The following is a 15083-nucleotide window of genomic DNA, read 5'->3' on the forward strand; positions in this document are numbered from 1 at the left end:
TGAGTGGAGGCTTACGTTGTGAAATTGTGCTGCTCTAGCCACCACTTGAGAATACGCGGTGCTGTCTTCTGGTGGAGATGGCTTTGTAGGGTATGCCTCCGGACTGTTATCTGACACTGGGGCGTCGTATAGGTCCCATGCGTCCTGATCTTGGTCACCCTGGCTCATGGTGGTGTGAGCTGGGGAGTGTGATGGAGTTTGTGCTGGTGAGACGTTAATCACGGGCGGAGGAGAGGGTGGTGGGGTAACTCTTTTCACCACTTTCGGTTGTGGTGTCTGTTCAGTCTGGAACTCCAACCTTCTCTTTCTCCTAATGGGGGGAAGGGTGCTTATTTTCCCTGTCCCCTGCTGTATGAATATACGCTTTTGCGTATGGTCCACATCAGTTGCTTGTAGCTCTTCCTCAAACCTATGCTTTTGCATTTGGGAGGTTAGCGAGTGCTCTTCTGTATAAGAGCCTGAAGCTGGGTCGCTTGCAGTTTGTTTCGGCATCGAAACCCTGTCTGCGTGTTTTTTCGGCTCCGAGGTGACTTTTTTCTTTTTCGGGGCCGAAACCTCTCGGCGTCGATCTGTTTCGGTGCCGCTGTCTCGGCGTCGAGCCGTGTCCACACCGGCATCTCGGTGTCGAGGCTTGTCTCCAGCACTTTCTCGGTCCTGAGAAGGCTGAGTGCCGGTGTCTCGACCGGAGTCGGACGATCTCGGCACTGTTTGGGCCTTTTTCGGTGCCGACGGTCGGTCACCGAATTTATGGGTCGAGCCATGGCCTGGTGGCAGTGGCGTCCCCTGGGCCTTGTAAATGTTCCTCTGAGTGGATTTCGACGTCTTACTCACGGTTTGTGTATCGTCGAATCCTTCGGAGTCTGAGTCTTGGATCGAGAAGGTACCTTCCTCTTCCTGTTCCTCGAACTCCCGTTGGGCTGTCGGTGCGGACGCCATCTGCAGTCTTCTGGCTCGACGGTCTCGGAGTGTTTTTCGGGACCGGAACGCACGACAGGCCTCGCAGGTGTATTCGCTGTGCTCAGGTGACAGGCACAGGTTGCAGACCAAGTGTTGGTCTGTGTAGGGGTATTTATTGTGGCATTTGGGGCAGAAACGGAACGGGGTCCGTTCCATCGGCGTTCTTCAGCACGCGGTCGGGCCGACCAGGCCCCGACGGAGGATCGAAAAACTACTCCGAAGGGCACCGGAGCTCTTCGATCTTCGATGCGGTGTGGAATCTAAGTACGCCGATCCCGAACGCAACAATACCGACGAAAATCTTCCGAAATTAGCTAATCTTCCGTTCCGAAACTCGGAGCGACAGGAACACGTCCGAACCCGATGGCGGAAAAAAAACAATCGAAGATGGAGTCGACGCCCATGCGCAATGGAGACAAAAGGAGGAGTCACTCGGTCCCGTGACTCGAAAGACTTCTTCGAAGAAAAACAACTTGTAACACTCCGGCCCAACACCAGATGGCGAGCTATTGCAGAACATGCGTATCTACAGCGACAGATGCCATCGAACATAAAGTACCTTTATTATGTACAACTGTTTTCTTTCAGTTGTGTAAATGCTGTGTGACTACAGTGGTATTGCATGAGCTTTGCATGTGTCCTAGATAAGCCTTGGCTGCTCATCCACAGCTACCTCTAGAGAGCCTGGCTTCTAGACACTGCATACACTTCACTAAGAGGGGATATCTGGACCTGGTATAAGGTGCAAGTACCTTAGGTACCCACCACACATCAGGCCAGCTTCCTACACTTGTGACCTTCCCTGGACCTTTTGTCCTCTCTACATTAAAGGGATATATAATTGATGACTGGTTTTGCGTCCAAATTAAGGTAATGTCTTGAGATGTAAAAGGCTCTTTTTGTTAGATTGAAGTCCAGTAACCTCTGATTGCTTGGGGAATCTGAAGAAAGTTCCCAAAACACTAAGTTGAATCATTCAATCAGAAAAAACCTGCATCATGTCCTCTAAAACAACTGCCACACCGAAGCCTGACCAGCGCCATCAACAACTTAATTTAAAATTCAGTTTCTGTCTGCTGCCCATAAATATTGGTACAGCCCTCAATCAATTTTCGATAAAGAATTAAGTGCCAGTATGAACCAATAGGGAGTTCAGAGCAAGATGCATTATCCACAACTTAACCATCTACAGCAAACAATTTGAAGATATACTAAATAAAGGGGAAAGTTGAATACTCCATGCGGGCTTTCGTAATCACTGTTAGAATACACATTTTGTACAACAGATAGACCTATCAATTAGGGGAGCAAAATATTCAGAACATAAGTAAAAAGTGTAGATTGTGGCCTAAATTCTAGGACTTTGTCACCCACACGACGCCCCAGTCACTGGCTGCTTAATATCTGCAGTTCTGCTTCACCATAGATATTCTGCCAGTCAAACTATCATCCAGTAGTTACATTTATCTTTTTAAAAACATGTCACTTACTGCTGAATGTTCCCATCACTTTGCCTTCAAGTTTCTTAGCCACAGATTCGCAGAGCTGGACAGCGATGTCGGCTGCAACATTCTTGGCTTTGGAAAAGCAAAGTTGATTAACCAGCAAATCACAACTATCGCTGATTAAATGTTTACATATCATAATTATTTTTAGTTGTGCTGTGTACAACAGAAAAAGACACTACTTACCTACTAGAACAATGATTAACGATGGGTTTAAACAGATAGCAAAGCTCAAAATAACACACTTTTGCCTCTCAATGTTTTTAATTTGTATTACATTTAGGAATCAAAAGCTTTTCAGATTATATATATTTACATATTTTCTACAAACTTTTTAGTAGATTAGTCTTTTCTCCATGCAGTCAACTGCCTTCAAAGTTTGAAACAGAAAATATAAATGACATTGGGCAAGCCCAGTATTCGGCTGTATTTCTGGAGGAAGGCATATAGTGGCATTTTATTTTACCACCCACTCACTATAATGAAAAAGTTTAGTGCCAACATTTACTGTGATACATAACTGCTTTTGACATTTACTAGGATTAAGGGTACCATTTCTTGTTTTAGAGTTAGCAATAATTTTTCAAACTGGAAGGCAGACTAAGTAACAAAAGCATTTACAGAAAAGTTAAAGGAACAATGAGATTGGAGACTAACAAATCAAGAGGTCAAAATAGGTGGGACCTATTGGGAACTACCTTCACAAGCTTTTTCAAATGTACCAGAACAGCTCCCAAATGTATTGTTGAAACACAACTATTCCTGGTTAATGCAGGCCTTGAGTCGTTTCAGACTGTAAGGGAAGGACGGGGTAGTGTGGAGTGAGGTAAAGGACAGACAGCTAAGAAAGAAACATGACCTCTTTCTAAGGGTCCTTGTAGGAAAATGGATCCTTGTTGCAGTTACCCCCCACGTTTTGCTGATATTGATGCTGACTTGACTGGGAAGTGTGCTAGGTCCCTACTAACCAGGCACCAGCGTTCTTTCACTAAAAATTTACCATTGTTTCCACAATTGGCACACTCCTGGCACACAGATAAGTCCCTTGTAAAAGGTACCAGTGGCACCAAGGGCCCTGTGACCAGGGAAGGTCCCTAAGGGCTGTAGCATGTGTTGTGCCACCCTAAGGGACCCCTCACCTAACACAGGCACACTACCATTGCCTTTTTCTCCCCGCCCAACACACGCAATCTGCAAAGTCGACATGGCATCCCCCTCAGGATGCCATACACACAAAATACTGCCTGTGGTATAGGTAAGTCACCCTTCTAGCAGGCCTTAAAGCCCTAAGGCAGGGTGCACTATACCACAGGTGAGGGCATAGCTGCATGATCAATATGCTCCTACAGTGTCTAAGTCTTTTCTTAGACATTGCAAGTACAGTGTGGCCATATTAAGTATATGGTCTGAGAGTTTGTCAAAACGAACTCCACAGTTCCATAATGGCTACACTGAACAGTGGGAAGTTGGGTATCAAACTCCTCAGCACAATAAACCCACACTGATGCCAGTGTTGGATTTATTAAAAATGCACACAGAGGGCCTCTTAGAGATGCCCCTTGTATTTTACGCAATCCTTCAGTGCAGGACTGACCGGTCTGTGTCAGCCTGCCACAGCTGAGTTTCTGACCCCATGGGGTGAGAGCCTTTGTGTTCTCGGAGGCCAGAAAAAAAGCCTGCACTGGCAACACCTCAAGGATCAGGCTTCGTGTTACAATTCTCCAGGCACTCCAGCTAGTGGAGATGCCCGCCCCCGGACACTGCCCCCACTTTTGGCAGCAAGTCCAGAGGAGATCATGAGAAAAACAAGGTGGAATCACCCTCCAGCCAGGACAGCCCCTAAGGTGTCCTGAGCGGAGGTGACCCCCCCCCCTCCCCCCCGCCTTAGGAAATCCTCCATCTTGCTGTGGAGGATTCCCCCCAATAGGATTAGAGATGTCCCCCCCCCTCCCCCCAGGGAGGAGGCACAAAGAGGGTGTAACCACCCTCCAGGACAGTAGCCATTGGCTACTGACCCTGAACCCAGGAAATCAGGCTCCTGCAACCTGAAGAAAGGACTGCTGACCTGAACGACCCGCAGAGACGGAGACAATAACTGACTTGGCCCCAGCCCTACCGGCCTGTCTCCAGACTCAAAGAACCTGCACAGCAACACATCAAGCGGGACCAGCGACCTCTGAGGACTGCCCTGAACCCAAAGGACCAAGAACCTCCAGAGGACAGCAGCTCTGTTCTAAAACAGCAACAAGAAACCAACTTTAAAGAGACTCGCGCCTCACTTCGGAAGCGCGAGTCTTCACACACTGCACCCGACGCCCCCAGCTTGAGTTCAGGAGAACCAACACAGCAGAGAGGACCCCCAGGCGACTCCAATGACGTTGACACTGTGTTGACCTCCCTGCACCCTCACAGCGAAGCCTGCAGAGAGGATCCAGAGGCTCCCACTGACCTCGACTGCTTGGTAACAAAGGAACCAGACGCCTGGACCAAGCACTGCACCCGCAGCCCCCAGGACCGAGAGGAACCACTGAACAGTGCAGGAGTGACCAGCAGGCGGCCCTCATCCTAGCCCAGTCGGTGGCTGGCCCGAGAACTCCCCCGGGGACACAGGTGCTAGCAGACTGGAACCGGAGCACCCTGTTCTCCATAGGTGCCTATGTTATTTGGGCCCTCCTTTAACCCCCAACGGTGGGCTGCCTATGCCCAGGAGACTGACTGTGTAAGTGCTTTACTTACCTGAAAAACTAACTATTACTTAACTCCCTAAGGAACTGTTGATTTTTGCACTGTGTCCACTTTTAAAATAACGGATTGCCATTTTTGCCAAAGCGGTGTATACTACTGTTTTAACTCAAAGTTCCAGCCTTACCTGTGTGAAGTAACTTACAATTTATGTACTTACCTAAATTCTGAATATTGTGGTTCTAAAATAAAGAAAATAATATTTTTCAATATAGAAACCTATTGGCCTGGAGTAAGTCTGAGTGTGTGTTCTCATTTATTGCCTCTGTGTGTACAACAAATGCTTAACACTAACCTCTGATAAGCCTACTGCTCGGCCACACTACCACAAAATAGGGCATTAGAATTATCTAATTCTGCCACTATCAACGTCTAAGGGGAACCCTTGGACTCTGTGCACACTATCTCTCACTTTGAGGTAGTATATACAGAACCAACTTCCTGCAGTCCTGCTACCTGAAAGACATTTTACACATTATAGTACATTTTTAACTGATTTACAGAAGGCCTTTCGCATCAGATCCAGCACACATCTCAGTGTCCACAGATACCAATGCAGACAGTGATTCACAATGCTTTGTGAAGTCCGGGACTGGAAGTGAAGTCTTCAGTCACGCGCTGTCTATGGAACCTGTAACTTCCACGGCCAGACTGAGGAACCAAAAACAGCATTGGCAAAAATGCTTTAAACAGCCCCACTCAATATGTCTCCTGTATCACCTCTTTCCTTCACTCCTCTAACTTCTCCCTCTAATCGCATTCTTGCTACCTCCTTCTCTTTAAGTCTCCATGTGCCTGCTGCTATTATCCTCAGGGAGCTGGAGAAAGTGTCACAGGCACTGGGAGCGTCACTGGGCTTTAAAAATCGTCCTCAAATGTAGAACAAGCATTTGCAATGGAAAAGGTCTTGAGTTTGCTCGAGTTAGAGATATAAGTGTTGTAAATTCCTAACTGGACTTTTCTTGTCATATAAATTGAAAATGAAAAGTAAAACAGTGGACATAAGCAAAGGAGAGACAAAAAGAAAAAGTTTGCTTGCAGTCAAACATATCAGCAATTGTGAAATTATCCATGTAACAGGTCTGCAAGGCAGTAACAAAAACAGCCCAAGGAGGGACAAACGTAAAGCATTTACCAATGATAAAGGATTTTTGAAAGGCAAGCCCACAAATGAGTTAGAGATGGGCTTGGGGTGAGCATGGTTAAAAGCCCACAATACTTACAAAAGGTCAAAGCACCTGCGCACTCGACCTAAAAAAGGTTTGGTAGAAGCCACACGAGCACAAAACCATAGCTCCATATCTAGAGATTTAACTGCACATAGCTTGGGGCCATGTGGAGGCAACACCGGAGCTCACTATATTTTCATTACCCACTGTATTATGCCCTTCATTATTTCACCATGCAGCACATCCCTCAATTCTTTATTTGAACAGCACAAGAAAGATTTCATTTTCAAGTCAATATTTCAAAGCATAGATTTTACTTTTAAATCTTAATTTCCAAAAATGAAATTTTCAATTTTTTAATGCATGCAAAGAATTGTTCACACTGTGGCAACTCATTGTCCAATCACTCAAAGGATATCTATTATATGTCCCCCCTCCTGGGGTAGCCCTAGAGAAGGACTCCGTCCTCATGTTGAAATTAAGCCAAAATCCTCATTTCAAGAGGGCAAAATAAATAATATACATTTTAGCAACCATATTTGTTGAAAATTCAAGTGTAGTTTGATAGAAGTTGCAGTTCTAGTTGCTGGATACACAATACTACTTTACCTCATATGGTCAATTGTTTCTTACAGAAACCACTGGACGTATTTCATACCTAAAAAAGAAATAAGTTGAACCAGCCCACTTCACTTTATCTACCTTTGCTGAAAATCCATTTATATGGCTTTTCTCTGTAGGTGCGATCGAACAGTTCCTAACAATAACATGGGCAAGACATTTCTGTGGTCATAGTATAAATTTTGCCGCCGACCGACCACTTCTCCACTTGGAGTCACCCATCTGCCCACAGGAGTCATTACATTTTATGGCCCACCTGCTCATCAAGGGAGCAGAGATCAAGCTGGAAACAAGGCGAGGCCTCATATGGCAGGGCAAAGGCAGAGTGACAGAGCATGATGAGACTTGTCCACACTAGAAGCAAGTGGGCGAATCCGCGCAGTGGAGTTCCTGGATTGTCTGGGCTTTTCAGCACACTGATTGGTGCTCAAATATACCCTATTAATTATTGGGACACACTCTCTTTGGTTTCTTTCCTTGTTTGTTCATGGCAAACAGGAAGACCAAGAGACTGAACATATAGGATCTGCCCAAACCCATGGCTCTGCACAGCAGCTGTCCTAGTGCTCAGTGTTGTGATGCAGCTCCTACACTCTACGTATTGCTTAATTATCAGCTATACCAGTAGCAAATAGATTTTCAAAGCAGTGTTGTGCCAATAGTCAATGTTGTCACCTCTGGTAGTCTAAGATGCGAATGGGTGCATGTGTCATCTCCAGAGGCCAAGACGATCCACACACACTTGAGTTGCGCTGAAGCTCTCCACTGCCAAGACTGATCTTACTTGGTCACTTGAATCACATGGCTTCTTAGTTAGCCGGAGGATCCAGCAGGGTGTTGGGGTAAGTGACATCCAGGCCATAGCAGGGTCGACAAGTGTAGGAGGTTGGCTCTGTATATACTATTTCAAAGTAAGGAATAGTGTGCACAGAGTCCAAAGGTTCCCCTTAGAGGTAAGATAGTGGCAAAAAGAGATAATCTAATGTTTTATTTTGTGGTAGTGTGGTCGACCAGTAGGCTTATCAGATGGTAGTGTTAAGCATTTGTTGTACACACAGGCAATACGTGAGGAACACACACTCAAAGACTTACTCCAGGTCAATAGGTTTTTATATAGAAAAATATATTTTCTTAGTTTATTTTAAGACCACAGGTTCAAGCTTTACAAGTAATACTTCAAATGAAAGGTATTTCACTCAGGTATTCTAGGAACTTTGAATAATCACAATATTATGTACAGTTTTGACAAAAATGGCAATAAGCTATTTTAAAAGTGGACACAGTGCAAAAATCAACAGTTCCTGGGGGAGGTAAGTAAATGTTAAGTTCACAGGTAAGTAAAACACTTACAGGGTTCAAAGTTGGGTCTGCAAGCAGGCACAGAAAGTACACCCTCAGCGGCACAGGGGCGGCCGGGTGCAGAGTGCAAACAGGCGTCGGGTTATGTATTGAAAGCAATGGGGAGACCCGGGGGCCTCTTCAATGATGCAGGCAGGCACAGGGGGGGGCTCCTCGGGGTAGCCACCACCTGGGCTAGGTAGAGGGTCGCTCCTGCACTGAGTTTGGTTCCTTCAGGTCCTGGGGGCTGCGGGTGCAGTGTTGGTTCCAGGCGTCGGGTCCCTTGTTACAGGCAGTCGTGGTCAGGGGGAGCCTCTGGATTTCCTCTGCAGGCATCGCTGTGGGGGCTCAGGGGGGTCGTCTCTGGTTACTCACAGGCTCGCAGTCGCTGGGGAGTCCTCCCTGAGGTGTTGGTTTTACGAAGGTTGAGCCGGGGGCGTCGGGTGCAGAGTGGAAAGTCTCACGCTTCCGGCGGGAAACGTTAAGTCTTTAAACTTGTTACTTTGTTGCAGAAAGTTGCAGTTTGTTGAACAGGGCCGCTGTTCTCGGAAGTTTCTTGGTCCTTGGTTGCAGGGCAGTCCTCTGAGGCTTCAAAGGTCGCTGGTCCCTGTTGGATGCGTCGCTGTTGCAGTTTTCTTTGAAGTTGGGAGACGGGCTGGGGCCAAAGCAGTTGTCGTCTCCGTCTTCACTGCAGGGCTTCAGGTCAGCAGTCCTTGTTAAGGTTGCAGGAATCTAGTTTCCTAGGTTCTGGGGGCCCCTAAATACTGAATTTAGGGGTGTGTTTAGGTTGGGAGGGCAGTAGCCAATGGCTACTAGCCCTTAGGGTGGCTACACCCTCTTTGTGCCTCCTCCCTGTGGGGGAGGGTGGCACAGCTCTAATTCTATTGGGGGAATCCTCCTTCTACAAGATGGAGGATTTCTAAAAGTAAGGGTCACCTCAGCTCAGGACACCTTAGGGGCTGTCCTGACTGGTGGGTGGTGACTCCTTGTTTTCCTCATTATCTCCTCCAGCCTTGCCGCCAAAAGTGGGGGCAGTGGCCGAAGGGGCGGGCATCTCCACTAGCTGGGATGCCCTGTGGCGCTGTAACAAAAGGGGTGAGCCTTTGAGGCTCACTGCCAAGTGTTACAGTTCCTGCAGGGGGAGGTGAGAAGCACCTCCACCCAGTACAGGCTTTGTTCCTGGCCACAGAGTGACAAAGGCACTCTCCTCATGTGGCCAGCAACATGTCTGGTGTGTGGCAGGCTGGCAAAAACTAGTCAGCCTACACTGGAAGTCGGGTATGTTTTCATCTCTAAGATGCCCTCTAGGTGTATTTTACAATAAATTGCACACTGGCATCAGTGTGCATTTATTGTGTTGAGAAGTTTGATACCAAACTTATCAGTTTTCAGTGTAGTCATTATGGTGCTGTGGAGTTCGTGTATGACAAACTCCCAGACCATATACTCTTATGGCTACCCTTCATTTACAAGGTCTAAGGTTTTGCTTAGACACTGTAGGGGCATAGTGCCCATGCATTTATGCCCTCACCTGTGGTATAGTGCACCCTGCCTTAGCGCTCTAAGGCCTGCTAGAGGGGTGACTTACCTATGCCACAGGCAGTGTGAGGTTGGTATAGCACTCTGAGGGGAGTGCCATGTCGTCTTAGTCATTTTCTCCCCACCAGCACACACAAGCTGTGAAGCAGTGTGCATGTGCTGAGTGAGGGGTCCCCAGGGTGGCATAAGACATGCTGCAGCCCTTAGAGACCTTCCCTGGCATCAGGGCCTTTGGTACCAGGGGTACCAGTTACAAGGGACTTACCCGAGTGCCAGGGTTGTGCCAACTGTGGAGACAAAGGTACAGTTTAGGGAAAGAACATTAGTGTTGGGGCCTGGTTAGCAGGGTCCCAGCACACTTTCAAATCATAACTTAGCATCAGCAAAGGCAAAACGTTGGGGGTAACCATGCCAAGGAGGCATTTCCTTACAACAAGGTGTTGGTTGCAACAGTGCTTGTTGTGGAGGGCCAGTGGTGTTCCGTAGGCTTCAGTGCAGCTAACGGCTCACTGCAAGTAAGAGCATCGCACTGCAGAAGAGATCCATTAAGCAGAAGACTCAGTTACAACAGTAACCCAAGACTCTAAATAAGCTCCAAGCTTAACATGACTGGAACTATCAAACAATTGCCAAAAAGAAAAGCTCATATTAGGTCTACAGAAATGTCTCCAACCTTTTCAATACTATGACAAATGATCTTGTTTTCTTAATGAACTTGGACCTCCATAAGTTTATCTGGTTAGGTACAGAATAAGATCAGACAAGCAGACAACTCTCACAACATCCGCAACAAGTAGATGGCAACAATTAGTGGCATTAAAATGAACAAAAACGATCTCAAAGGACCAGACGTACGTCTCACCTAATGGTTTCAAAAGAACTAAAGCTCTCCATGCCAGCCATCTTCAGTTTTTTTCCAATGCGAAAATAACCCAGTAAACCCCGATCTAATTAGCAAATCCAGTATGAAGGAATTTTAAGATCGACCAATTAAGTCAGGCAAAAAGCCTTGAATTGCAAGGATTTGCCCCAACAGCTGCTTCCACTAATGGATGTCAGGAAGGTTACCCTAGCGAAGAAAGAGCTGAAGTGCACTACTACGCATCACAGCAGCCCATCACAATTTGATAAAGGGACCAATGAATGGACTCCTTTGGCTATAATTCATTACCAAAGGTAAAGGTGCACTATGACAAACAAAAACGGACTATGTTGCAGGGGCAATGTGATAGCAACCCTTTAAAGACTCCGAATTCGCCTCTAAACTAATTGACTTAAATTAGCTAATACTGGAAGAACAGACACCTGAAGCTCACTCTCATTGTCTTCTAAATGTCTCTCATTCTAAAGCTACGCAATCATCAGAAAGCCCTGCCAATGTATTAGGTCATGCCTTAGACCCAATATTGGTAAACAACTCCAACAGACACTCGACACTATTGCGACTCTTGGACTTGGTCCCCTTGCCTTGCAGGTCCAGGAATCAGTCTTCAGTGCTGTGCTGGTGTTTGTGGTTCTTGCAGAATCCCCCTATCATGACTGTTGTGTCCTTTTGGGGTAGTAGGGGTACTTTACTCCTACATTTCAGGGTCTTGGGGTGGGGAATCTTGGACACCCTGACTTTTTTCTTACAATCCAACAAGCTCCCATAGGTCTGGGGTCCATTCGTGATTCGCATTCCTCTTTTGGAGTATATGGTTTGTGTTGCCCCTAGACCTATGTTCACCTATTGCATCCTATTGTAATTCTACACTGTTTGCATTACTTTTCTTACTATTACTTACCTGTTTTGGGTTTGTGTACATATAACTTGTGTATATTACTTACCTTCTTACTGAGGGCACTCACTGAGATACTTGTGGCATATTGTCATAAAAATAAAGTACCTTTATTTTTAGTAACTGTGTATTGTGTTTTCTTACGATATTGTGCATATGATACAAGTGGAATAGTAGGAGCTTTGCATGTCTCCTAGTTCAGCCTAAGCTGCTTTGCCATAGCTACCTTCTATCAGCCTAAGCTGTTAGAAACACCTCTTCTACACTAATAAGGGATAACTGGACCTGGCACAGGGTGTAAGTACCACAGGGTACCCACTATAAGCCATGCCAGCCTTCTACACCCTGGACCTTGGGAATTGTCCCCTGAAGGACCCACGAAACCCCTCCTCTCTGATATTGTAATTGGTAGGAGGGTTTTGTTTGAGAGGTGGATGTTTCTGATGACTGTGGTCTAAAACCTCCCCTATACTGCGGTTTTCTGAATGTCCCTCTGTATTGGGACGAGTAGAGCGCTCCCATTGCTTTGGCCGTATCAGTGTCCTTTTTCATTTTTTCGATGGACGTGTCCACTTGTGTGCCAAATAGCTGTTGCTGATTGAATGGCATGTTGAGGACAGCCTGTTGAATCTCTGGTTTGAAGCCTGAGGATCTCAGCCAAGCATGGCGTCTAATTGTCACTGCAGTGTTCACTGTTCTTGCGGCAGTGTCAGCGGAATCTAATGCAGATCGTATTTGATTGTTGGATATTGCTTGTCCTTCCTCTACCACTTGCTGAGCTCTTTTCTGGTATTCCTTGGGGAGATGTTGGATGATATCACTCATCTCGTCCTAATGAGCTCGGTCATATCGTGCGAGTAGGGCCTGAGAGTTTGCTATGAGCCACTGATTGGCAGCTTGTGACGCTACCCTCTTTCCTGCCGCGTCAAACTTCTTACTCTCCTTATCTGGAGGTGGTGCATCTCCAGATAACTGCGAGTTGGCTCTCTTTCTCGCAGCTCCAACCACTAGAGTCTGGGGGCAGCTGCTGTGTGATGAACACTGGGTCTGACGGTGGCTTGTATTTCCTTTCCACTTGTGGTGTAATGGGTCTTCCTTTCACGGGCTCCTGAAAAATGTGTTGGGCATGTTTAAGCATGCCTGGGAGCATAGGCAGACTTTGATATGAAGCATGCGTTGAGGACAAAGTATTAAAGAGAAAGTCGTCCTCCAATGGCTCTGTGTGCATGCTCACATTGTGGAATGCAGCAGCCCTATCCAATACTTGAGTGTATGAGGTGCTATCTTCGGGTGGAGAGAGTTTAGGAGGATATCACTCCGGGCTATTATCCGACACAGGGGTCCCAGGGGTCTGTATCTTCTTGCGATTGCACAGTGTGTGTAGGTGACTGGGCAGTGGGTGTGGCAAGAGGTGAAGTTGTTCTTTGCGGAGAATGCGGAGGAGAATGTTCTGGGGAAAACTGGCGTGACGGCGATTTTTTTCTGGGCACTTTAACCTTTGGCTGCTCAGTGTCTGACTGTCTTTGGAAAGCCAGTTTCCTTTTGAATTTGAGAGGAGGTGCCGTTTGGATCTTCCCAGTATCCTTATGGATCTGTATCCTTGCCTGTGTTTCAACACACTCCTCCATTTAGTGAAGTTCCTCCTCAAATCTGTGTCTCTCCAAGTTGTTTTGAGAGTCCATGTTCCTCGGTGTACAAGGCTTTTTTCGGCTCTGAAGCCGTTTTTTTTCGGCACCGAAATGCCCATGCTGACAGTAGGCCTCAGCTCCAAAAGACTCTTTCGAGGCTTTGACTCGACGAGTCGTTGTTGTGTTTTGTCGGACACGGTTTCTCGGCTCGAGTCCGAAGACTTTGGCACGGCTTTGGCCTTTTTCGGTGCCGAAGGTGTTGCTTGGTCACCGCTTGATTTCTTGTGGGTCAAGCCATGGCCTTCCGGCAGTGGCGTCCCCGAGGCCTTTACTTTTGTTTTGGACTGACTCTGGACTTCGTTCGGGGCAGGCGTACTCACGTGCTGGCCTGCTGTGTGTGGTGAGTCTGCATCGGCGTCGTCCGAATCGGAACCTTGGATGGAGATGGCCATCTCCTCTTCCTAGACGTCGAGGTGCTCGGAACTCTTCGATGCCATTTGCAGTCGCCTCACCCTTCGATCCCTCAAGGTCATCTCCGATCAAAAGGACCTGCAGGCCTCACAAGTATCCTCTCGGTGGTCCAGTGACAAACACAGATTACAGACCCGGTGTTGGTCTGTATAGGGATACTTGGCGTGGCACTGTGGGCAGAATCGGAACGGGGTCCGGTCCATTAGGCTTCAACGTTTTCTGCTGTCGGGCCGGGAGCCCCGAAGGGCAACCGAAGGTGTGTTTCGCCGGTGTCGATGCAAGATGTTTCGCGATCGAAAACAATACCAACGCTTTTTGGTGAATTTTGTCTTTTTCCAAATCGAATACCCAGAGCGAAGAGGAACACGTCCGAACCTGATGGCGGAAAGAAAACTATCTAAGATGGAGTCGATGCCCATGCGCAATGGAGCCGAAAGGGAGGAGTCACTCGGTCCCGTGACTCGAAAAGACTTCTTCGAAGAAAAAAAAATATATATATATATATATATATATATATATATATATATATATATATATATATTTTCTAACTAACCCGATACCGAACGCAAACAATACCGACGATTTTTTCCCGAGATTCTAACTAACTTTCCGACTCGAAACACAGAGCGAAAAGGAACACGTCCGAACCCGATGGCGGACAAAAAAAATTCTAAGATGGAGTCGACGCCCATGCGCAATGGAGTCGAAATGGGAGGAGTCCCTCGGTCTTGTGACTCGAAAAGACTTCTTCGAAGAAAAACAACTTGTAACACTCCGAGCCCAACACCAGATGGCGGACTGTGCACAGCATGTGTATCTGCAGCTACACATGCCATTGAACATATATATATACATATATATATATATATATATGGAAAATGTCACTTATCCAGTGTACATCTGTTTGTGGCATTAGTCGCTGCAGATACACATGCTGTGCACAGTCCGCCATCTGGTGTTGGGCTCGGAGTGTTACAAGTTGTTTTTCTTCGAAGAAGTCTTTTCGAGTTACGAGATTGAGGGACTCCTCCCATTTCGGCTCCATTGCGCATGGGCGTCGACTCCATCTTAGATTGTTTTCCCCGCAGAGGGTGAGGTAGGAGTTGTGTATTATAGTAATAGTGCCCATGCAATGGAGTGAGTACGTATGTACATAGTGTAGATTAAAGTAATATATTTACAAATGTTCAAGATCAACTTTTAAACGGCTACAGGCTCCCGGGGAGGCGGGTGGGCGCATGTGAATCTGCAGCGACTAATGCCACGAACAGATGTACACTGGGTAAGTGACATTTTCCGTTCGATGGCATGTGTAGCTGCAGATACACATGCTGT

General features: G+C 46.8%; 1 protein-coding gene across 1 annotated transcript in view; it reads right to left on the reverse strand.

Moving 5' to 3' along the window:
- SRPRA (SRP receptor subunit alpha) overlaps positions 1–15083 on the reverse strand; it is a 704571-nt gene that overhangs the window by 479046 nt on the left and 210442 nt on the right. The window contains exon 9 of the mRNA XM_069224516.1: positions 2448–2534. Coding sequence (XP_069080617.1) covers positions 2448–2534 — 87 coding nt within the window. The remainder of the gene's footprint in view (positions 1–2447; positions 2535–15083) is intronic.

Source organism: Pleurodeles waltl, chromosome 3_1 (assembly GCF_031143425.1).
Source record: "Pleurodeles waltl isolate 20211129_DDA chromosome 3_1, aPleWal1.hap1.20221129, whole genome shotgun sequence".
Lineage (NCBI taxonomy): Eukaryota > Metazoa > Chordata > Amphibia > Caudata > Salamandridae > Pleurodeles > Pleurodeles waltl.